Source organism: Eptatretus burgeri, chromosome 7 (assembly GCF_056783735.1).
Source record: "Eptatretus burgeri isolate ZD-2024b chromosome 7, Ebu_testis_v1, whole genome shotgun sequence".
Lineage (NCBI taxonomy): Eukaryota > Metazoa > Chordata > Myxini > Myxiniformes > Myxinidae > Eptatretus > Eptatretus burgeri.
Window position 1 is genome coordinate 86,024,000 of NC_140967.1, and position 23,073 is coordinate 86,047,072.

At 44.3% G+C, this 23,073-nt stretch overlaps 2 protein-coding genes across 14 annotated transcripts in view; one reads left to right on the forward strand and one right to left on the reverse strand.

Annotated features, from left to right (window-relative positions):
- The window catches only part of KIF6 (kinesin family member 6), a 67,592-nt gene extending 46,617 nt beyond the window's left edge, over window positions 1-20,975 (forward strand). For 5 of the 13 annotated variants that reach the window (XM_085889381.1, XM_085889374.1, XM_085889383.1 and 2 more), the window contains 11 exons: window positions 5,198-5,303; window positions 7,079-7,217; window positions 7,578-7,775; window positions 9,881-9,980; window positions 10,082-10,137; window positions 10,233-10,283; window positions 10,368-10,452; window positions 18,933-19,077; window positions 19,695-19,792; window positions 19,902-20,008; window positions 20,563-20,975. In XM_085889381.1, the coding sequence (XP_085745507.1) occupies window positions 5,198-5,303; window positions 7,079-7,217; window positions 7,578-7,775; window positions 9,881-9,980; window positions 10,082-10,137; window positions 10,233-10,283; window positions 10,368-10,452; window positions 18,933-19,077; window positions 19,695-19,792; window positions 19,902-20,008; window positions 20,563-20,624 (1,147 nt within the window). In that variant the 3' untranslated portion in view covers window positions 20,625-20,975. Of the gene's footprint in view, window positions 1-5,197; window positions 5,304-7,078; window positions 7,218-7,577; window positions 7,776-9,880; window positions 9,981-10,081; window positions 10,138-10,232; window positions 10,284-10,367; window positions 10,453-18,932; window positions 19,078-19,694; window positions 19,793-19,901 lie in introns of all 13 variants that reach the window. The other 8 variants (XR_015060332.1, XM_085889378.1, XR_015060331.1 and 5 more) reach the window with 8 other exon arrangements.
- Window positions 19,236-23,073, reverse strand: part of WDR74 (WD repeat domain 74) — a 68,606-nt gene continuing 64,768 nt past the window's right edge. Inside the window, exons 10-11 of the mRNA XM_085889387.1 lie at window positions 20,973-21,029; window positions 19,236-20,865 (exon numbers count right to left, since the gene is read on the reverse strand). Coding sequence (XP_085745513.1) covers window positions 20,671-20,865; window positions 20,973-21,029 — 252 coding nt within the window. The 3' untranslated portion in view covers window positions 19,236-20,670. The remainder of the gene's footprint in view (window positions 20,866-20,972; window positions 21,030-23,073) is intronic.

Genomic DNA, 23,073 nt, shown 5'->3' on the forward strand with positions numbered 1-23,073 from the left:
TAGGCTTTTGTAGCCCTATCCCCCCTCAACCACAAAACAAAACAACACGGAAATTTCTGATTCTCATATGCGGTTTGTTTTCACCACCCAGGATAACATTTTGTCGTGTTATCATTCTAAAACAAGGCATGGTGTGACTGAACATGGACTAAACATTTTGCATCACCTGTTGATATTCATAATTTGGATCCCCATATGTTTACTTCTGAACAACACAAAAATAATGTCTCAACACTTATGTGGCATCATGGATTTCCTCCTGATGATGACAATTCCCAGCACAATAACAGAGAGCTGTACATTGAACGCTCACCTTATAGAACTTGCAATAACCTCTGTATGCTTTGTGAAATCCACAGTGAATCAGTTCATGACAGAACATCAATGCACCAGGTAGGGTGGTCCACACTGGTGTCCATCTGCCATCTTTCCAATTCCATCCCCAATCAGCTGGGCTTGGCAGGATTGGACTGGGTAACGAGGCTCGTCCCCAGATGCTTTCTTAATGTTTTCACAAAGTGCAGCCTGGCGAGAGGGGATGTTTTTGATGGACCTGGAGATTTGGACAAAAAGTGTTTGACGTGCTTTCATTGACTTGGCTCGATGGACACGTGCGGCGATACAAAAGTACAACAAATCGTTAAATTTCTTCCAGATCCTTGTCTGAGACTTCCTGTGGATTTGTTGATAGATGACAGAACACTGGTGTAACAGCTGAAAATGCCTTCCATGTGTCATCTGCTGACTTCTCGCCTCGTCCACAGAAGACTGACACAGTGTCACACCCAGTGAAGGTATGGAAGAATGGTAAAGCAGTGCAAATGTTGGAGCTCAAGCTTCTGACAATGATATGTTCAGGTATATACCTTAAAAGCTCCCCACTCGAAAGTCAATCCATAGTTCTTGAAGATTGAGTTTTGTCATGTTGGAGACACAAAGAACGACAATGTCTGTATCAACAGTTTTTATCGTCACTCAGCTGTGTCCTTTCTTAGCTGCATGAGTTGCGTGAAACAAGACTCGTGTATCGCCTTCTTCATGACTGTATGATGCAAGTCCATCCTTGTCAAGAGCAGTGGCACTGACGAAGTCTTCATTAAATGTACTTATAAGTTGTTTGCTTTCAAGAACCAATGCTTTCACCTTCTTTGCCAACAATGCAAACAATTCGACTTTCTTTTCACACCTTCATCGGAAGCTCTGCCAATTTACAGGAAGCAATCCATGGCCGACAACTCGTCAATGCCTATCATGTCCACGCACTTCACTTTAGACTGTTGGGTAAATATCTGTCCCATACAACAGAGGCATTTAACAGATTGTGCTTGTGACACAACATAAGTGATGAAACATTTCTGGCATAATCCTCAAATGTTTTACACTTCCCAGGAGTGTAAAACATTTATTTATTTTTTTTGAGAAGTTTTGGAAAGAAGTTTTTGAGATGGCGTCCCAAATAGAGAAAGGTTGTTTCTGTGTATTGTTTTGGTAATTGGTTTAGAACAATCCTTCAAAATGTTCTGCACATATTTATCATGCTGTGACTTTCCTACCTGTTGGGCATTCTTGACAGATTCCACTACAATGTCTGGCATGATTTCTTTGTTGTCCAAAATCAGGAGATCCATACTATCCTCCAAGAATGGATTTCCCATTTCCTCGATGGTGGCCACAAGTTCATTGACAACCTTAGCAAAGGAATGTTGAACATCAGGAATCTGTTTGTGATGGTGTAAATCCTCCACATTGGTCTTCATGACGGTAGCCTCAAAATCTGTCACCACTCGTGCTATCTCGGTCCCTGATATCATCCAGCGCCATCGAGCTGCAGGATCCTCAGTCAATTAAAAGCCAATGAAAAATGTGCAGATCTTTATTGTGTGATTAAAATATTCCTTTAATATTTCACCATATTTAAATACAATCAAACCTAAAATGGACGTTAATTGAAGTAAGGAAATGAAATGGATAAGTATTATGGAGTACGGTAGTACTCCACAACTTTTTGAGATAGCGTGATATATTTAGTTTTTGGCCCGATCTATCAATTTTAGAAATTAAGCCTGTGTTGACTTTTCGACCTGAAATTAATTGGTAGTTGAATTCAGTGACCTGACGTGAAAATGCTCTTCAAATTCCAACTCAATTGGATGAAAATTGAGGATTTTAGAAAATTTGGCCCAAATTGGCCCAGCCCATGCTGACCTTTTCGCCTATGGTGACCACAAGAATAATTATAATGCCAAAAGGACAAAATCATTGAAATTTGAAAAGGATTTTTTGAAAAGGATTGTCCTTTTGGCATATGTTTACCTCAAAATTAGGAGGTGGTTGAATTCAGTGACCTGATATGCAAATGCTCTTCAAATTTCAATGATTTTGTCCTTTTGGCATATGTTTACCTCAAAATTAGTTGGTGGTTGAATTCAGTGACCTGATATGCAAATGCTCTTCAAATTTAAAGTAAATTGGATAAAAATTGATGATTTTAGAAATTTGGCCCATGCTGACCTTTTCACCTATGGTGACCACAAAAATAATCGGTGGTTGAATTCACTGACCGGATGTGTAAATCCTTTTCAAATTTCAACTGAATTGGATGAAAATTGAGGATTTAGAAAATTTGGCCCAAATTGGCCTTTTGGCCTATTTTGACCTTTTGGCCGATTTTGATTACCTCAAAATTAATAGGTGGTTGAATTCAGCGACCTCATATGCAAATGGTGTTCAAATTTGAACACAATTGGATGAAATTTGAGGATTTTAGAAAATTTGGCTCAAATTGGCCTTTTGGCCTATGTTGACCTTTTCAGTGGACCGAATTTTACGAAACTTCAATGCGTGACCGTCGTGGCCGTCGCATTAATGTATGAAAATTTCAGGACGGTCGGTTGAAGGTGAGCGAACAAACAAACGGACTCAAATGCAATAATAATGGGGTATTTATTAATAATAATGGGGAACTAGGGAAGCACGTAAGAGCAGAACTATACCGACGATACAAAATGCAATGCAATCATTTACAACACACAAAGCACTTAACAATTCTCTACTTATTAGACGGGCCCACGGACACAAGTACGCACACACACATCCAAGAAATGGTGGCTGATGCCTTTAATAACTGACTCCAGCTCAGACAGATGAGCTGAAATCCAGAACCTATCTCGAACCTCTCCACCTCGTGTGGTCTTCAAGTTGTTCGGACCCGGGCTCCAGCGAGAGCGAGCTGGATCCAATCGCCGTGAGCCGCGATCCTTCCCGAGCTCCAGCGAATCCTCTCGCGCTTCCGAACACGTGCTGGTGAGACAAGGCGCTGATCCTTCCTGTCGATGCGTCGCTATCTCGAAGAACCACCTCCAAGATGAGGCCGATGAGTCGCACCAAGCCGGGAACCAAGCGGAGAACAAAGAGCTCCACGAACCAAGAAGAGCCAGCCGAGCAACCAGCTCAACTCTCTTCCGATGAACAAAGCCTCTCACAACACGAACCAAGAACTCCGAGCCGAGCAACCATCAGCAGCTCGAGCCGAGCAACCAGCTCAACTCTCTCCCGATGAACAAAGCCGACTCTCTTTGACGAACCAAGCCAGAGCCCAAAACGCGAACCGAGCCAAGCAGACCCCGAAGGTCTGCTGAAAAGCCAAGCTGAAGCAAAAAGCTTACTAAAAGCCAAGCCAAAGCAGAAAGCCTTCAAAAAGCCTCCTCCCTAACCCAAGCCAAGCCAAAGCAGAAGCCGAAGCTCTACTAAAAGCCAGCCCAAACAAAGCAGAGTATCCCTTTTTTTATTCCTATCCGCCCCTCCCCCGCTCCCGGCGTGACTCATGCCCTCGTGCTCCATCCCCCGCTCAACCACGGGTGGGAGGGAGTTGTTGACGTCATGAATCACGGGACGGGAGGGCTCTTCTTCCTCTTTGCAGAGAGGGGGAGGGGCGTCTCCATTGTGTTATGATCGCTCCCTAACTATTAAATTGAATTGCGCAGTGCATTTAATCGATTTCTGCCCATTAAACAATGGAAGATGAACTATCTAGAGAACAAACACTTATCAACATAACTGACTAAAGGAACCTGAATGTTGTGTGCAATCGAATTCCCAAATTCGTAACAATATTAAGATAGATCACAGACGAACAAACATTGGTTGGCAACCATTACGTAGGCTTGATGGTCCTCATGGCCTCCTCCTGCATTGCCGTTCCTTTTAAGGTAACTTGTATTATGTACACTAATAATACGCTCGTCAGTCTCCATCAAATATCGTGAGATGACAGAATCTCAAACACATTGAAATTAAACGTTATTTCACCATTATTTTATTTTAGCATTGTATATAATTATATTCATCATGATGAAGATAATTAATTTAGGATCATTTATTATTGACACAATTGAGTTACTCACAATAACTTAAGAGTGGCAGTTACATGGAATTTCCGAGAGGACTAAAGACATATGTGCACACAAAATAATTTAATTTGAAACTAAGAAAATACGAGGCACTCAGGAACTCAAGAAGAACTAAAGGATGTCATATTGATACTTGACAGAAAGTTCCCAGATATAAATCATGGGGACTAGACATAGATTGGTGTCACTGTTTATTGTGTAGAAAGGAATGATTATTACAAACCTGACTTTCCATGAATAAAAACCAAACTTGAGAAGAACAGTACTTAAATGTTTTTTACTGCTCATCATGGACAGGCACTTCAGCTAGTATGTCCAAAGTTAAAATTAGATAATGATGAAACGTTTAATTCACAAATCTCCTGAGATTCCATCATCTCGCGATATGTGACGGACAGACAGACAGACTTGACAAACGTATGATTACATCGAATATCATGTGATGTGTTTAACAACCGATAGCTGTAAACATTACACGATTCAATTACTTTTTGTTCATTCGGAATCAATTTGTTACGAATGTAAAAACAAATGTATGTAATTTTGGTTTCGGGTATGCAATTCCTTAATTTTGTTTGATACTTTGCTTTAGTCTGAATTTTTGCTCTCTCTTTAGTCTGAATCACTCTTACATCTTGACCCCATGGATTAGCTTCAAATAAAGTAAATAGGCATATCATTGGTTGAAGTTCATGTCTTTCATTAAAAGGATAATTCGGTTTTTTCTTCGCCATACAATAATTTCATTATAATGCAGGTTTTGTTTTGTTTGTTGTTTTTTTTAACAGGCTTTGGAAAAGTGTTCAAACTTTTATTGAAGATACTGATGTGGAGGCAATCCTGGATGTTGGTGCTGACATGAGAAAGATTAATCATTGTTTCTTGTTATTAAAGGTGATTACCAAAAGGGCATGTGCCACATAACACAGCATTTTAAAATTTAATTTGTAGCACATTACTTTGTTTGTTCCCCCCCCCCCCCCCAATGTAGTGATGTTCAAAAATGTCAATAATACCCGCTTTCAAAAGTGCCAGTAGCCTTTCTCGCAATACCCGCTCCCTACGGAAGCGGAATATGGTGTCAGTGGATCACTTTAACTATACAATGCCTGCAGGTGAAAACTGCAAGTACGAAAGCACATGAGAGGAAAGTGGAAGTCTACACGTGCTTTCAATCGACAAATTCATATAAACGCACAAAAAGAATTGGCATCCTTTCGTATGAAGACTGAAGCATGATAATATTCACTGGCAATTGGCATTACTATAGGACATAGTTTTAGATAAAAGTCATAGTTTTTAAAAAGGTACCAACAAAGCTCCACGAATATGGATATACACCCTAACTTGGAGAACATTTTGCAGAAAATATGTCATCACTTCTCCACTTTCAATACCCCTTACCTGCGGCAGGGATCAGTGTTTAAACCACTTGCATTTGTCACACGTACAGGTGAAAATTGCAAGTCGACCAGTGTGTGTGTGTTTTGCGATTATTCAGTGCCATGACCTGTCCCTGAGTACCCCAAGCACGTGTGTGGAGTTTGAGGGAAATTGGTAAAGCAGTTTTCGATTCTACAAGATTCAGACATATGAGAGACAAAGACAGATGTTCTGAAAACAGATGCCAAACAAGGCTGTATGAGAATATTGTAGGTTGAGGAAGATAGCTCCAATGGGGAATATACTACAGGCAAGAGTGAGCGATTAACATTTAGTGAATAACTTTATGGAGAAAAGGTCAATTTCATGTCAAATCAATGTGAAATTCTTTACCTTCTCCACCATTTTGATAAACCTTTGGCGTGCTTGGCACATCAATGGTTTGGAGCATCTGCTCCGAGTCTGGGAGGTAGGTAGTTTGACCCCTGGCCGAGTCATACAAAAGACTTAAAAAATGGTACTTACTGCCTCCTTGCTTGGCACACAGCATTAAAAAAACAGGATAGAGCAAGGACAATCCCCCACAGGTTGGCAATTAATGCTTACTCCTGCGTTGAAGCTCCTTGTAAGGTTACTCATATTTATTTCTTTATTCTCCGATATTCGACTTGAGATTATAAAAATAATTATTTGAGCAAGTGACAATGATGGAGTAATCCAATACTATAGTAACGTTTTGAAAGGAGAGAGACAGAGACAGACAGAGAGAGAGAGAGAGAGAGAGAGAGAGAGAGAGAGAGAGAGAGAGAGAGAGAGAGAGAGAGAGAGAGAGAGAGAGAGAGAGAGAGAGACAGACAGACAGACAGACAGACAGACAGACAGACAGACAGACAGACAGACAGAGAGAGAGAGAGAGAGAGAGAGAGAGAGAGAGAGAGAGAGAGAGAGAAACAAACTTTGCACAGGTTATAGATTAAGCTGTTTAACAAAACTAAGTACAGTACTGTATTAGAGTTCATATTGAGGGTAAAGGCAGGAAAAACATAATAGCCCTGAACAATCAAATCAATGATTGTGTTCTTCCTTTACAAAAAGACCAGTTAAAATAAAAATGCTATGCATCATGTTCTGAACAGCTTGCAAAATAGAACTCAAGCAAGAAATGGATCAGCCTGCAAAATTAAAATGTGTGTCCTGTGATTGCCATCACCGGGTTTCTGTGCAGTTCATGCCATTCCTTTGTGAGAAGCCATCATTAGAATCACTGGGCATTCTGGTATGTTCAGCAGTACAACCTGGAAGGCAAAAAAGTCCAAGCAGAGCAGCAGAAGAACATGGACGAGAAGCAAATAGTGGAAGACAACACCCCTCCCACCAAGCTCAGAAAACTTGAAGAGCTGCTGAAACAACGAGACAAGGAGATAAGTATCCTTCTGCATGCATATCAGTACCATGGCCACAGCATGTATACATTTGCATGTACACACCATTTCTTGTGTGGTCCATGGGTTGCTGTTGAAAAGCAATGATGTAAACAATGAATCGAGTAGGAAGTACATGTGTCATGACGACGATAGTTAAGGCTGGCAAAAACTCACTCAAACTTACAGGTGTTATTAGTAATGCTGTTTCCATTAACAGGTAGAACAATGTTGACTGTGGAAAATAAGACCACAGAAATGTTTGTTTACATTTCAACGCACAAGGAAAAAATGCAAGAGCTTTTGATGATAACCATGTGCTCTGTGCATGTGCTTTGTGAAGCCTCAACTTGTGACCTCACAGGCATGCTCGTGCTCATGCTGAAGAAGGAAAAGTTGAAGGTTCAGCAAGCGTTCGGCCATGTGGAAGCCCTCGGCATTCCATCATATCGGGACGACAGCGTCGAGAGTGGCAAAACTCTTGCAGAAAATGCGGTCACCTGCCTTCCACCTGAGAATGTCAAATTTCATTCCGAAACATGTGGTCCACGACCAAGCTCAGGTGCATTTCCACTGGCCTTTCATCGTAGCCCACATTCGTACCCAATGGATTTTGGACAACATCGTAGCCAATGGATTTTCACAATGTGCTCCGGGGTCATAGCGTATCAGTGGTTGTTTGCTTTAGCTGCAGTACTCGGATAAAAACAAACTATAATAAACCAGCAGGTACTTCCTGTCTGAGAAACCGTAATATTTCTCCTTAATTACCTATTTTAAAATTCTTTCCGACACTTTTGTGCCGCAAAGTTTTTTTTTTTTTTCCACAAAGGACACCTCAATTGTTTGCCATGCAAGTATTCCTGCACTTGTTCTGTTTAGTTTTCGTGTCCCATGGACGATTTATACACTCATTTATTCATTTCCTTAACACAATGGACACTTGTGTGCGTTACATTATCCTCATGTTGTCGTCTCGCACGTACAAGTTTGTCACCATCATTCAGGTCTACAAGCTGTACTTTGTTCACTTACGAACTACTACACAGTCAATCATACTCCAGAGTAACTATTGTTCCCATTTGATGCAGATTGATGGGCTCTATTGATGTGACCATATTAAAAGAGTTAACTATTCACAACTATTTGACAACCATTGGACTGGAAATAGTGTCTTCTTATCAATAACTCTTGCTTGTTAAATATTTTAAGGACTTGGCTAACAGCACTTGAGACATCATGATGTGGACTTGACACCCAAGCCTTGGCCTGGCACTCAAAACATTATGACTATGATTTGGCTTTAAACCTGGGAACTCATAACTAAGGCTCTCATTACCACAATGCAGAAACCATAACTTTGCTCAATGGAATGCGACATAACATCTTGTCCAGAAAGCAAAGTGTGGAGAGTTGTGGGTCAAACCTTATGCTGCACAGCAGTGGGAAATTAAAGACAAAGATAATATTCTAAATGCAAGTTAATTTAAAATTTCAAAAAAAACAAAAAACTTTGAGGAGTCTAAAAAAACCCAAAAAAAACAATCATGCATTCGCTTTTTAAATTTTTTTTTTAATCAAAAGCATGTACACATGATATGCAAAGGCACACAGATCTGCTTTCAAGTTATTACCTCCACCACCCAAGGTGGACAGAGGTTATATTTTCTCACCTGTTTGTTTGTCTGTCTGTCTGTGTTTGTTACTTTACGAAATCTACGATTTTGTCAAGTATGTTGGTCGGTTCAGTTTGTTTGTTTGTGTGTACGTCTCGCTCTACAGGTCGCATTTCGAGTCGGAATGTCATGGAACTTCACCAATGGACTTATTGGCCACCAGAATATAACCCTATAACTTTTGGCATGTCAAGGTCAGGAAGAATTCCTGAAAATCGCGAAAATCTGTATCTTTTAGCATGGGCCAATTTTCAAAAATTCATGTCTCCGCCAAATCTTAACGGATTCCTTTCCAATTTGAAACATGGACGTAGGAGGGGAGTATCTTTGACTGGATTAAAAATTGGTCACATCCGTTACGGATTACGGAGGTGACAGGTATTTTAATTTTTTTTTTGTTTGTTTGTTTACCCTAAAAACTATGTTTAACCCCAAAAATACCTATTATCGCTCAATATTCTCGATGGTACGCGATCTTGTTGAATTTTGTCAAGTCCTGGCCCTATGGGCCATTTTTATTTGTTTGTCTGTCTGTCTGGTGCAGGATATCTCAAAAGGTTATGGACGGATTCAGATGAAATTTGGTGGACAGGTTGGGTGTGTGGCAAGGATGAATTGATTAGATTTTGGTGAAGATCCAGATTCAGATCCAATAATTAAGAAATTTTTAAAAAGTGATTCTTCACCATTGAGAGATGGGGGGGGGGCAAAACAATAAAAAGCACGATATCTCAAAAAGTTATGGACGGATTATGACAAAACTTGGTGGATGAGTTGGGTACATGACAAGAACAAGATGGTTATATTTTAGTTTAGGTACGGATGCAGATCCAACCTAACAGTGGGACACAAAACGTAAACTGTAAAGACTGGCGGATGTATGCGCTCCAGCGAGTATCGTTTTAGACAATATTGTAACAATCGATAACACTTGATCGCTTTGTAATTGTTCACATAATTGAAAGCATTCACCTGTACATCTCATTGGCAGCTGTATTATCGATGGATTACAAAGAAGCATTCGAATCGTTTAGAAAGGATTGTGAAGAGAATGCAGCGATCGAAGAAACCAAGCACGTACTCAAACAAAGGTAATTGTCTGACTTGGCGAACTGACGAATGGAAAGTGAAAATAGATATTTACGATTAAACTGTGGATGTTCAATGTGATATTTTCATGTTACTGCCACAGATATGCCGATGCAAAGACACTCGGAAGGAGAGTCAATGAATCAAAGACCAAAATAAGTATGCTCAAACACGAACCAACGATTTTATTAAACAATTTTGCTGCATCCGAATGTCTGAAACGATTTCTTCTCTTTTCTTTTAATCCTATGCAGATGAAATGAAAGTGAAAATTGAACAGTGGCGGATGCAGAGAGTACTACAAGGTTTGCACTGAACATCACAGATAGCGATACAAGCAAACTGGTTGCACAATTTAATTGGGTACCTTGCATGGGATATCTGAACAGGACTGAGCGGAGAGACTGGCGATTCCGGTCAAGAAGACGTCGTTGAAGAAAAGCTTCGTGTGCAAATAGAAGAAGAAAAACGAAAGTGAGTGGCTATGGCGTTCACCGAGGACTCACACACGATGGTAGAATGCAAGTGCGGTCGAGCCACCATCATGTGGAAGCCTGCCGTTTCAAAAATAAAAGACCTTGCAACTTTAGCTTTGAATAGAGTTGGACATTGATGCGTGAAACTAGTGTATCAAAGTTGTACATTTTCGAAGAACTGGCATGTTATACATTTAAAATCAAATTCTTTATCCAACAGTCCATATCCAACAACAGCGCAGATTTAAACTGGAGCTTGTGGTGAATTAACGTGAATCGAGGGACATGACGCGGGATCACATGTTGTGCGTCTCGCGTATAAGGGGAGGTCTCTCTGCGGCACGAGTGATTGTCCCCGGGGCATTGCTATTGACATCGGCTGTCCACTTGATGCTCGTTAACTGAAGGTGCTCATTGACTGGTGAGAATGGAGATTATATCGAACTCCGTGCTTACGCGGATTTAGTCTGCAATGGTTAACTGCACATGTATACGTTACTGCTTATGTACTCCTAGCTGAACCTGTATTTCCTGGTGTGCCCACAGAAGCGGCTCCAATCAAATGGAATATAGCCTAAACAGTGAAGGTTCATCTCTCGCTCTCATTTCAATTTATTCCATTTGATTGGAGCCGCTTCAGTCAATGAGCACCTTCAGTTAACGAGCATCAAGTGGACAGCCGATGTCAATAGCAATGCCCCGGGGACAATCCCTCGTGCCGCAGACTTGTGCCGGGGATGACTCCTCGATCGCATGTGCGATCGCATAGCCTAAACACTGAAGGTTCATCTCTCGCTCTCATTTCAATTTATTCCATTTGATTGGAGCCGCTTCAGTCAATGAGCACCTTCAGTTAACGAGCATCAAGTGGACAGCCGATGTCAATAGCAATGCCCCGGGACAATCCCTCGTGCCGCAGAGAGACCTCCCCTTATACGCGAGACGCACGAGGGGGCCTTATTCGTCGACCTCTCCGGGAGTAAACGGCAGTTTCACTTGAGGGAGACTTATGTACGTTACTGCTTATGTACTCCTAGCTGAACCTGTATTTCCTGGTGTGCCCACAGAAGCGGCTCCAATCAAATGGAATATAGCCTAAACACTGAAGGTTCATCTCTCGCTCTCATTTCAATTTATTCCATTTGATTGGAGCCGCTTCAGTCAATGAGCACCTTCAGTTAACGAGCATCAAGTGGACAGCCGATGTCAATAGCAATGCCCCGGGGACAATCCCTCGTGCCGCAGAGAGACCTCCCCTTATACGCGAGACGCACGAGGGGGCCTTATTCGTCGACCTCTCCGGGAGTAAACGGCAGTTTCACTTGAGGGAGACTTATGTACGTTACTGCTTATGTACTCCTAGCTGAACCTGTATTTCCTGGTGTGCCCACAGAAGCGGCTCCAATCAAATGGAATAAAGCCTAAACTCTGAAGGTTCATCTCTCGCTCTCATTTCAATTTATTCCATTTGATTGGAGCCGCTTCAGTCAATGAGAACCTTCAGTTAACGAGCATCAAGTGGACAGCCGATGTCAATAGCAATGCCCCGGGGACAATCCCTCGTGCCGCAGAGAGACCTCCCCTTATACGCGAGACGCACGAGGGGGCCTTATTCGTCGACCTCTCCGGGAGTAAACGGCAGTTTCACTTGAGGGAGACTTATGTACGTTACTGCTTATGTACTCCTAGCTGAACCTGTATTTCCTGGTGTGCCCACAGAAGCGGCTCCAATCAAATGGAATATAGCCTAAACACTGAAGGTTCATCTCTCGCTCTCATTTCAATTTATTCCATTTGATTGGAGCCGCTTCAGTCAATGAGCACCTTCAGTTAACGAGCATCAAGTGGACAGCCGATGTCAATAGCAATGCCCCGGGGACAATCCCTCGTGCCGCAGAGAGACCTCCCCTTATACGCGAGACGCACGAGGGGGCCTTATTCGTCGACCTCTCCGGGAGTAAACGGCAGTTTCACTTGAGGGAGACTCCCGATCCTCTTGGTGAGCCTCGACTTGTGCCGGGGATGACTCCTCGATCGCTCTCGGGTGGAACGCGGCAGCCCCGTCGCCTGGCGGAGTTCCTGGGGGGGAAATGTCAGAAGGAGGAGTGCCAGGAGGTGGTGTACCGGCGGGAGGAGTACCTGAGGGAGCCAGATGGCGAACCGACACAGTGGTCTCCCTGCCATCCGGGAGCCTGACATGAGCATACTCTGGATTAGTGTCAATGAGTTCGACCCCCTCCACCAGCGGTTCATACTTGCTTTGTCGTACCGGGCGTTTCATGAACACTGTACCGGGGTGGGTCAGCCAGTTGGGCACCGTTTGACCGTCAACATAACGTCGTTGGTGAGTAAACATACGTTCGTGAGGAGTGGCATTTGTGGACGTGCAGAGCAAAGAGCGTATGGAATTCAGAGCGTCAGGAAGAGTAACCTCCCATCGCTCGGGGCCCAGTCCTCTCGATTTCAGCGCCAGAGTTACGGCTTTCCAAATTACTCCATTATACCGTTCCACCTGCCCGTTTCCCTGTGGGTTGTAACCCGTCGTTCGACTAGTTGCTATGCCGTGCTCTAATAGGAATTGTTTTAGCCCGGCCGACATGAAACACGGCCCTCTGTCTGAATGTATGTACGAAGGTCTCCCAAACATAGCGAAGAGGTCAGAGAGACATTTTACGACAGTGCCCGAGGTCATATCCGAGCACGGAAACGCGAAAGGGAACCTTGAATATTCATCAACAACGGTGAATATGTATCTGTTGTCTGTTTCGGTCGGTAGGGGCCCTTTGAAGTCGATGTTTAGTCTCTCGAAGGGGGAAGTAGCCTTGATCAGTCTGCCAGAAGCCGCGCCATAGAATCTGGGTTTTAGTTCAGCACAAACAGGGCATGAAGCATTCATTTGTTTAATATCTTCAACAGAATAGGGAAGATTTTGTCTGCGTACGAAATGTGCCATCCTGGTTACCCCTGGGTGGCACAGAGACACATGGAGGTCTTGCAAAGCCTGACTGATTGTTGCCGAACTGTAGACCCGGGAGAAGGTATCTGCAGCAGGGTTTTCCTTCCCCGGCCGGTAAACAATGTCGTACCTGTAGCAGGCTAGGTCTATCCGCCATCTCATAATTTTTTCATTCTTAATTTTCCCGTTATTTTTCCCATCAAACATGAAAGCCACGGATCGTTGGTCCGTAACGAGCGTGAAGTGGTTTCCCAGTAAATAATGTCTCCATTTACGCAGCGCTTCGACGATGGCGTACGCCTCCTTCTCTATTGCCGAGTGTCTCTGCTCGCTTCTAGAGAGATTTCTCGAGAAGAAAGCGACCGGCCGCCCAGACTGATTAAGTGTAGCAGCTATGGCGTGATTTGAAGCGTCGGTCTCCACCACGAAGGGCACCGAGCTGTCGATCGATAAAACCACGGACTTACTGATATCATCCTTGAGATCGTGGAAAGCTTTTACGACAGCGGCATCTGGTGGAAAGTTTTTGCAATGCACTAGGGGATGTATCTTCTCGGAGTATTGCGAAATCCATCTTGCATAGTAAGCGAACATCCCGATCACCCGGCGCATTGTTTGCAAGTCCTGAGGTGGTGGAAGCTCACGGAGCGGGCGCAATCGCTCAGGATCAGGCTTAATTGTGCCGTCGGCTATTGTGTAGCCGAGAAGGTCAATTGACCTTGCCGAGAATACGCATTTCTCGTAGTTGAGAGTCAGATTATATTTTCCAGCAATGCTCAAGAATCTGTCCAGATTCCTATCATGTTCCCTCTGATCCCTACCGCACACTGTGACATTATCCACGTAAACAAAAGTGTCTTCGAGGTTTTCATCTGAGATGATGTCGTCCATAACCCGTTGGAAGCAAGCTACTCCATTCGTGACACCGAATGGTATCCTTCTGAACTGGTAGAGGCGCCGCCCTGCCTGGAATGCAGTGTACGGTTTGTCTTCCTCTCGGATGGGAATTTGATGATAGGCGCTTCGCAAGTCGATGGTACTGAATACCTTATAATTGGCCACGCGTTCGACCATCTCATCTATGCGCGGCAGGGGGGTAGGCGTCGAGGTTGGGTGAAGCGATTGACCGTTTGGGAATAATCGACAACCATCCGTTTCTTATGGTTCTGACTGCTGGTTACTAACACCTGTGCGCGCCATGGCGAATCGCTCGGTTCTATAATTCCCTCCTCCAGTAATCGCTTGGTTTCCGAAGTGATGAAATTCATGTCAGCAGTGGTATATCGCCGCGATTTGATCGCTATCGGTTTGCAGACCGGCGACAAGTTAGCGAACAGCTGGGGGGACGTCACCTCCGCGGTGGTCAGCGCATTTAAAATTAGACGAGGCTTGCTTCCTCCAAAGGGTATTTCGACGCTCGTGTGCTGCTTGAGGACATTATGACCCAGAATTACGTCTGCGCACAAATCACGAAGCACCAGCACCTTTACATCCCGATGCGTGTACCCTTTTACGTCCAATTCAACATTGCAGTACCCTCGTACGCGGGATTGTAGTGAGGTGGCGGCCATGCATACCGTATTGTCAGTCGGGTGGATTACCCATTTCCTGCCCTTCACTAGCGAGCTGTTGACGAAACTTTCAGAGCTACCGGTATCAATCAGTGCCTCAGCCATATGCCCGTTAATTCGCACGTTGATGATAGCCTTGGATAGATTCCCGGGAGGCTGCAGTCAATTTATTTTGCGAGTAGAGAGCCGCAGAAGTGGGTTTATTCCTCCTTAGAGTAGATTTACATACCCTGGCATAATGCCCTTTCTTGTCGCAATTCATGCATGTGGCATCTCTGGCGGGACATTTTTGACGAGGATGCCTTTTGTACCCACAAAAGAAGCATTTACCGACCGGAGCAGTTGCTGAGGAGTTTGACGAGGTCTGGGTATCCGGCTCCTCGGGTGTTTCTCCATCCCTCATGTCTGGCTGTGTCTGTGCCAATGGGGTTCCTTGGGTTCCCATCGTAGCAGCGTTCATGAGCAGCATCGGTGTCCCAAATGACTCAGATTGCTGCTGAGCCGTATCCATCGCTCGAGCCTGATCGACTACCTTGTCAAGAGTGGGTTGCGCTTTCTCTAGTAAGCGTTGCCGTATGTGGCTGATCTGAGTCCTTGGATGAATGCCTCCCGGGTCGCTTCCTTTCGGTGTTCCTCGGCGCTTACCGCCCGGAAGCTGCAGTCTTTTCCCAGCTGATTCAGAGCTTGCAGGAACTGATCGATTGTCTCCCGGCTGCTTGCTTGCGTGTGTTGAGAAGATGTCGTATGTATACCTCGTTCTTGGGCTTCACGTAGAGCGCCTGCAGCACGTCGATCGCTGCTTCGTAAGTGTCGCACCCCGAGAAGAGCCTGTACACGCCGGGCGAGACATGATTCACGAGAGCGGCAAATTTGTCAGCTCCCTCCGCGATGATGGTCAGATAGTGTGAGAAGGAGCAGAACCAATGTGACCATTTCATTTCTGCGTCAGTCGCGTTCGGGTCTGCGTCGAACCTCTCTGGTTTGTAGATCTTGTCCATCTTTGGTTGAGAGAGCCGAGAAAATCAAATGGAATAAATTGAAATGAGAGCGAGAGATGAACCTTCAGTGTTTAGGCTATATTCCATTTGATTGGAGCCGCTTCTGTGGGCACACCAGGAAATACAGGTTCAGCTAGGAGTACATAAGCAGTAACGTATACATGTGCAGTTAACCATTGCAGACTAAATCCGCGTAAGCACGGAGTTCGATATAATCTCCATTCTCACCAGTCAATGAGCACCTTCAGTTAACGAGCATCAAGTGGACAGCCGATGTCAATAGCAATGCCCCGGGGACAATCACTCGTGCCGCAGAGAGACCTCCCCTTATACGCGAGACGCACAACATGTGATCCCGCGTCATGTCCCTCGATTCACGTTAATTCACCACAAGCTCCAGTTTAAATCTGCGCTGTTGTTGGATATGGACTGTTGGATAAAGAATTCTCCCTCAAGTTTAAGTCTCCCTCAAGTGAAACTGCCGTTTACTCCCGGAGAGGTCGACGAATAAGGCCCCCTCGTGCGTCTCGCGTATAAGGGGAGGTCTCTCTGCGGCACGAGGGATTGTCCCCGGGGCATTGCTATTGACATCGGCTGTCCACTTGATGCTCGTTAACTGAAGGTGCTCATTGACTGAAGCGGCTCCAATCAAATGGAATAAATTGAAATGAGAGCGAGAGATGAACCTTCAGTGTTTAGGCTATATTCCATTTGATTGGAGCCGCTTCTGTGGGCACACCAGGAAATACAGGTTCAGCTAGGAGTACATAAGCAGTAACGTATACATGTGCAGTTAACCATTGCAGACTAAATCCGCGTAAGCACGGAGTTCGATATAATCTCCATGCGTCTCGCGTATAAGGGGAGGTCTCTCTGCGGCACGAGGGATTGTCCCCGGGGCATTGCTATTGACATCGGCTGTCCACTTGATGCTCGTTAACTGAAGGTGCTCATTGACTGAAGCGGCTCCAATCAAATGGAATAAATTGAAATGAGAGCGAGAGATGAACCTTCAGTGTTTAGGCTATATTCCATTTGATTGGAGCCACTTCTGTGGGCACACCAGGAAATACAGGTTCAGCTAGGAGTACATAAGCAGTAACGTATACATGTGCAGTTAACCATTGCAGACTAAATCCGTGTAAGCACGGAGTTCGATATAATCTCCATTCTCACCAGTCAATGAGCACCTTCAGTTAACGAGCATCAAGTGGACAGCCGATGTCAATAGCAATGCCCCGGGGACAATCACTCGTGCCGCAGAGAGACCTCCCCTTATACGCGAGACGCACAACATGTGATCCCGCGTCATGTCCCTCGATTCACGTTAATTCACCACAAGCTCCAGTTTAAATCTGCGCTGTTGTTGGATATGGACTGTTGGATAAAGAATTCTCCCTCCCAGTTTAAGTCTCCCTCAAGTGAAACTGCCGTTTACTCCTGGAGAGGTCGACGAATAAGGCCCCCTCGTGCGTCTCGCGTATAAGGGGAGGTCTCTCTGCGGCACGAGGGATTGTCCCCGGGGCATTGCTATTGACATCGGCTGTCCACTTGATGCTCGTTAACTGAAGGTGCTCATTGACTGAAGCGGCTCCAATCAAATGGAATAAATTGAAATGAGAGCGAGAGATGAACCTTCAGTGTTTAGGCTATATTCCATTTGATTGGAGCCGCTTCTGTGGGCACACCAGGAAATACAGGTTCAGCTAGGAGTACATAAGCAGTAACGTACATAAGTCTCCCTCAAGTGAAACTGCCGTTTACTCCCGGAGAGGTCGACGAATAAGGCCCCCTCGTGCGTCTCGCGTATAAGGGGAGGTCTCTCTGCGGCACGAGTGATTGTCCCCGGGGCATTGCTATTGACATCGGCTGTCCACTTGATGCTCGTTAACTGAAGGTGCTCATTGACTGAAGCGGCTCCAATCAAATGGAATAAATTGAAATGAGAGCGAGAGATGAACCTTCAGTGTTTAGGCTATGCGATCGCACATGCGATCGAGGAGTCATCCCCGGCACAAGTCTGCGGCACGAGGGATTGTCCCCGGGGAATTGCTATTGACATCGGCTGTCCACTTGATGCTCGTTAACTGAAGGTGCTCATTGACTGAAGCGGCTCCAATCAAATGGAATAAATTGAAATGAGAGCGAGAGATGAACCTTCAGTGTTTAGGCTATATTCCATTTGATTGGAGCCGCTTCTGTGGGCACACCAGGAAATACAGGTTCAGCTAGGAGTACATAAGCAGTAACATACATAAGTCTCCCTCAAGTGAAACTGCCGTTTACTCCCGGAGAGGTCGACGAATAAGGCCCCCTCGACGACTCAATCTGCAAAGGGGATTATCGGCATTCTCGCTGCTCATGCTCCTATATGCCCATTATATCATATATCGATGCTCATTTCCATGCTCCTACAACTCAAAATAATCACTGCTTGGCATGTATGCTTCTGTAGATCTATTAGTCCGCGTTGCTTGAAATGTATACTCCTATAGTGCTAAAGCAATCATGGTGTGTAAGATGGGCCCCTAGTTACATTTTAAAGGTGGGGAGAATGTGGTGAATTAACGTGAATCGAGGGACATGACGCGGGATCACATGTTGTGCGTCTCGCGTATAAGGGGAGGTCTCTCTGCGGCACGAGTGATTGTCCCCGGGGCATTGCTATTGACATCGGCTGTCCACTTGATGCTCGTTAACTGAAGGTGCTCATTGACTGGTGAGAATGGAGATTATATCGAACTCCGTGCTTACGCGGATTTAGTCTGCAATGGTTAACTGCACATGTATACGTTACTGCTTATGTACTCCTAGCTGAACCTGTATTTCCTGGTGTGCCCACAGAAGCGGCTCCAATCAAATGGAATATAGCCTAAACACTGAAGGTTCATCTCTCGCTCTCATTTCAGAGCTAATGTACTAAAACATTATTTTCATCCTGCTTCCCTGACAGGTACAATGCAGGCTTAAAAGAGCTAAAGCTCCTGAAGTCAGAGATAGAGCACCTGCACCACCTGCTGGAGAAAGCCAAGCTGAGGCTGCATAAGGAATTTAAGAGCTGGTGGACCACACGGAGGGACGATGCATTATTCACACAGGTGGTTCGAATAATTATGGGATGCAAGTTATGGAGCTCCAATTAATCTTCATGATGCTTTCAGGACTCCTTTTGTAGTTCCCACATCACAGTAATTTGCATCTTTAACACAATTTTCAAAATGAGCATTTACGGATTCCAAAAACAATACAAGGATGGTTCAAGGTTGATATGGACCTTTTTTTTTATTTAAAAACTTGGAAAATAATAGTTCAATGCTGAAATTTTGTCCAATTCACACGTGACCGTCTGGTCAGAGCATTGTGGGTAAAATCAAGATGATGGCCGACAGTCACACGTGCTGTGGAACAGAGGCATAACGTTAGGGTCCATGCGAAAGAGAACACCAAACCAACTGAAATTCACAGGAGATGGTCGACACGATCTAATGCTGCACGTCTCTCACGCGATTTCTCGTTGAAATGGTGCAGAATTTTTTAAAAAGAAAGAAAAATCTATGAATTAGTGGGCCATTTTGAGCATTCTCACTTGCAAACCAATTTCTGTCACTCAAGTACTTGACTCAAGTCAAGTGACAATTTCTGTCACTTGACTTGAGGTGGAAACATGACTCACGTACAATTAATTTATAATGAGTGTTCTTTACTGCTCTTGTAGGAGCCACAGTGGTTTGAGGAACCACAGTCACCAAAGACCTTATCAAAGACCCCACACGAGCAGTCGGTTCCTCGACCCAATCAGCTCCTTCCTCAGGGGTAAGCTCCCACACCTCCCCCAAAATTATCCTGCACAGAACAACATGTATTTTTGAACCAATGGAAGTTCTCATGTACAGAAGATCCCATTTCTCAAAATCCTATTCAGGTCAAATTTCACCGCAGGGACAGAGATTCCTCTAACGGGTGACAGCAAGATTGATGCAGACATCCTCGCATTTGTTCAAGCCAGACAAGCTGTTCTGCGGCACAATGGTACGGGTAAAGCAAAAGAACATTTGGAAGGCCAACATCGCACCAACCACTAACCACGCCACTGTGGATGAACTTGTGCAATTTCGAAAGGTTAACGTGTCGTGGGCTTTGCAGTAGGCCATTACATCCGACAATACAGCATGGTCAGTGTAAGAATACCGGTGCAGTAGCCAATCAAAAGACTTGCATTTGCTATGAAGTAAAAACCAATTTCTTATTTCACTTAGATCGAGCAAAGAAATGAAGAGCAATGGGAAGGCCAGACAGGTATCACAGCTTATTTGCACGTACCTCAATCACATCACAAACAGACAGAGGACACACAGCCAAGATCGGTGAAAGCTCACGACAAATGAAATTCCATACATTTATTTCAATGCTTTAAATGTTTACTTTGACGACAAATTTTGACTTATTGGGTTTAATACAGACAAATGGAAAAGAAAGGTGATTGAGAGTGATGAAATGGAGATGCTTGTCAGGGTACGCAGCCATCAAAGGTGTGAACCTTTTGTCCACGCCGTGTACAATCATTTGAGTTGTGCTTTTTGCAGCAACAGCGGGGAGGTGCAGGTGTTTACTCTCCTTGCACCAACCACCGTTTACAAGGAAATGAGGTTCAAATTGTTGCCATGAATGCCGAATGGACCGTCGTTGGCGCATCACCGCAGTCGTTTCGCCATCTTTTTTTTGTTGCCCGAGGTCTGCCTGGACGCTCGTCTTTTTGGTGTTTTCTCGTCCGAGACGTTCTCCATCGACTCCCACAAGTCATCCTTGTCTTCCTCTTCCTCTTTTACTTCTACCTCCCCCTTCATCCCCTGCACTGCATCCAGGTGCTGATCCTCTGTTTCTTCGACCTGGTAGACAAGTGTATTCACGTGCATTTCAATCAGCACCCATTCCTTTTGGTAAGGTATAAAAATAAAAGAAAAACATCAAATGTTGAAATAAAAATTGGACTCACCTCCCAGTTTTCTTTACTTGAAAGCAGCAAACAGTTCAATCTGGATTTCAAGTACACCTAGACAACGAGTTTTGCACATATGGTAATTTTAGCCGAGTTCAATACTCGTAAGTCATTCAAGTAGCTTATTGTACACCATCTAGTAAACTAACAAAACTACATGACAATTTTTAAAGCAACTCTTGAAGGTTAAAACACATTGGAGTGATTTGTCCATGTCCATGCTAGCAGAGGGTAACAGGAAACTAAGGCATGGGGAATTGAGCAAGGAATGAACAGAGCCTGAAAAATGAGTAACAAGGAGAAAAAGATATAAAATGTCATTGCCCCCATGGTTTTATTAATTTCGCTGGATGGAGTTAAAGGGCTCGCCATATTTACAAGATTTACGTGGATGTGCAACTGACTCGAGGAGTCATGTGACATGGAAGATTGTGTTGTGTATGATTGGGTTATTCGGTCATGAACTTTAATGACGCGAGTCACAGTTATATTGCGCAACATAGTTGCTCACGTGACACGTATGATGTTTTCGATTGGGAATGCAAATTTCACACAGAAGGGATTCAATATTCATATATTTTGGGGGAGACATACTTAATTACACAAACAGTATAACATTTAATAAATAGTTATACACATCAACAAAATGGCTGCCACTCAGCGATCCTTGATTAGATTGCAAAAATAATAATAATCAACTACAATGGCTGCCAGTCGGCCATCTTTGGTGGGATTACAAAACAAAATTTACTGCATTGGTATAGTCTCATGTATTGTCTTTCTGCGAAGTTCAAACAAAATCGGTCCGTGCATGTCCGAGAAATGGTTGGGGACACATTTAAGTAATAAAATGGCCACCAGTCGGCCATCTTGGATCTGACGTCAAAAAAGAATGACGTGCATATGTTTGCCATCATTCATTACCCATTTGCCAAGTTTGAAGAAAATCGGTAAACGCATGTCCGAGAAATGGTTAAGGACGTGTTCAACATCGGGTTTTTCCAACTAAAATGGCCGCCAGTCGTCCAAGATATGGTTGAGGACAGATGGACGGACGATGAGACCCAATTCATTAGCTCCCGTTTCGGACTAAGTCATGTGGGGGCTAATAACATATGGATCGGTCAAAGGGAACAGAAAGGGATAAGCAGAAAAAGGGCACATCAAGAGCAGAGGGGAAAAGCTAACAAATGGTAAACATGGAAAAAGAGTGCACGTTTCCTGGAAAGGAGAGCTAGTAAGAACAATCAGGAATAGGATATCACTAGATGGTGAGAGTTCACCATATATAAGGGAGTGGAAAAGCTTGGGGAGGGGATTTCAGTCGGTTGAAGAGGGTGAGCAAAGAGTGGAGGTCGTTGGTGAATGGATATTGGACGAGGATTCAGTTTCCAATCTATCCTACTGGTGTGATTACTGAGTGCTGGATCAAACTGAACTCTTCTTCATTAAAGACAGTGTACGATCTTTGATACCCACCAACTCATGCTGGCAGATGGGACACCCAGTTTAATGTCCACCTGAGGGACGGCGCATGAAACACCGGGATGACAGTTTTTGCTGGGCAGAGGTTCAAACCCAGGGCAGACGGCTTAGAGGCGAGTGTGTGTACCTCCAGGCTATCCTGCCAGTCACAGAGTGGATGGTGAGCAGTGAACTTGCATAAGAGCTGCGAGCTGAGCAGATATGACCTTGTGGGGCTAAGTAAGTCAACCTGGACCAACTAGATCTGAGGTGGTAGAAATCTGGGAAGCCACTGATCAGTCTGTGGCAGGAGAGGCGTAGACACTGCACCTTATCCTCCTTTATAATGCATGTTATGCTCAAGGCCTTGGATGTTGCTCCTTTTGGGGACACAAGGTGAGATCGAGCCGTACAAGCACACAGAGGAGAGGCATACATACCCTATAGCAATGCTGGTGAATGCTTTGTACATGGTGATGAGGAACTGAATCCAATGGTGCCTCCCTGCCCTGGAGAGCAGCTAAGATCATAGCAGATTGTTTGTCCAAGCTCTGAAAGACTGCAACTCTGCCAGGGGTTGATTGCAAATATGTAAATCGGAGGGTTAGCTGAACAGTTTTTAAGTATAGATAGA